The 985-nt window shown below is 70.4% G+C and overlaps 1 protein-coding gene across 1 annotated transcript in view; it reads right to left on the minus strand.

Annotated features, from left to right (window-relative positions):
* LOXL3 (lysyl oxidase like 3) overlaps nucleotides 1–985 on the minus strand; it is a 23002-nt gene that overhangs the window by 2412 nt on the left and 19605 nt on the right. The window contains exons 6-7 of the mRNA XM_035898464.1: nucleotides 733–976; nucleotides 33–148 (exon numbers count right to left, since the gene is read on the minus strand). Coding sequence (XP_035754357.1) covers nucleotides 33–148; nucleotides 733–976 — 360 coding nt within the window. The remainder of the gene's footprint in view (nucleotides 1–32; nucleotides 149–732; nucleotides 977–985) is intronic.

The raw sequence follows: 985 nt of genomic DNA on the forward strand, positions 1-985 counted from the left end.
GATGGTGCCAGAGCCCCACGGCGCCCACCCACCTTCCTCGCACTCAGTGTCCTCCAGGCAGAAGCTGGCCTTGTGTCCCTCCGCCACCTTAGTGCCGTTGGGGGTCAGGATGTCGTAGTGGGTGAAGATATCCATGCTGTGGTAGTGCCTGCAGGAGGGAGCCCTCAGCATCCCCCCCCTGCACCGGTGCCCGGCCACTGGGGATCTCGGGGGGTGCTCGGGGTGGAGGAGGAGACCCAGGGAGCAGACAGGACACTCGCCCTGCCCTGCGGCTGGACCCCCCCACCCTGCCCAGCCCCTCACTGGCAGGGTCCCCGCAGCCCCTGCTCTGAGGCTGCGGTGCTGCGACATCGGGCAGAGCTCAGTCTTGCCCTGGGAGGGGACACGGCTGTCCCCAGCCAGATGGCCCGGGCATGCAGGGGGATCAGCTGACGGGCACAGCCTGCAGCCCATCCCTGTCCCCACAGGGTCCCCAGCCCCAACGCTGCTCGTCCAGGGACAGCCCTGAGCCAAAGTGGGCAGAACTGGACCCTGAGCGCTGAAGGTGCCTCACCCCAGCGCCACCCTCACCCCAGCGCCACCCTCCTCACCCAGCGCCACCCTCCTCACCCAGTGCCACCCTCCTCACCCAGCGCCACCCTCCCCCCAGCCCCCCCGAGCAGCACCGTCACGCTGTCCCCTCCTCGGCCCAGGCTGTTCCCATGCCCACCCCTGCCCGTGCCACGCACGCACCGGTGGCACTCGTGCCAGACCCAGGAGTGCCGGCCGGCCTTGGGGCGGAAGTCAGCGCGGCCGTTGTTGTGGATCTGGGAGGAGAAGCGGAGCAGGCGGCGGTGCCCGTAGGGCCAGTTGGCCAGGCGGGCCGAGCTGGAGAGGCAGTTCTCCTCGGCAGCGCAGTACAGCATGTGCAGCGGCCGGTCCTCAATGTACGCTGTCTCCTGCACCAGCGGGGCGTGCAGCAGCAGGGCGGAGGCGGCTGGGGGGC

This window comes from Egretta garzetta, unplaced genomic scaffold (assembly GCF_000687185.1).
Source record: "Egretta garzetta isolate BGI_Z169 unplaced genomic scaffold, ASM68718v1 scaffold957, whole genome shotgun sequence".
NCBI lineage: Eukaryota > Metazoa > Chordata > Aves > Pelecaniformes > Ardeidae > Egretta > Egretta garzetta.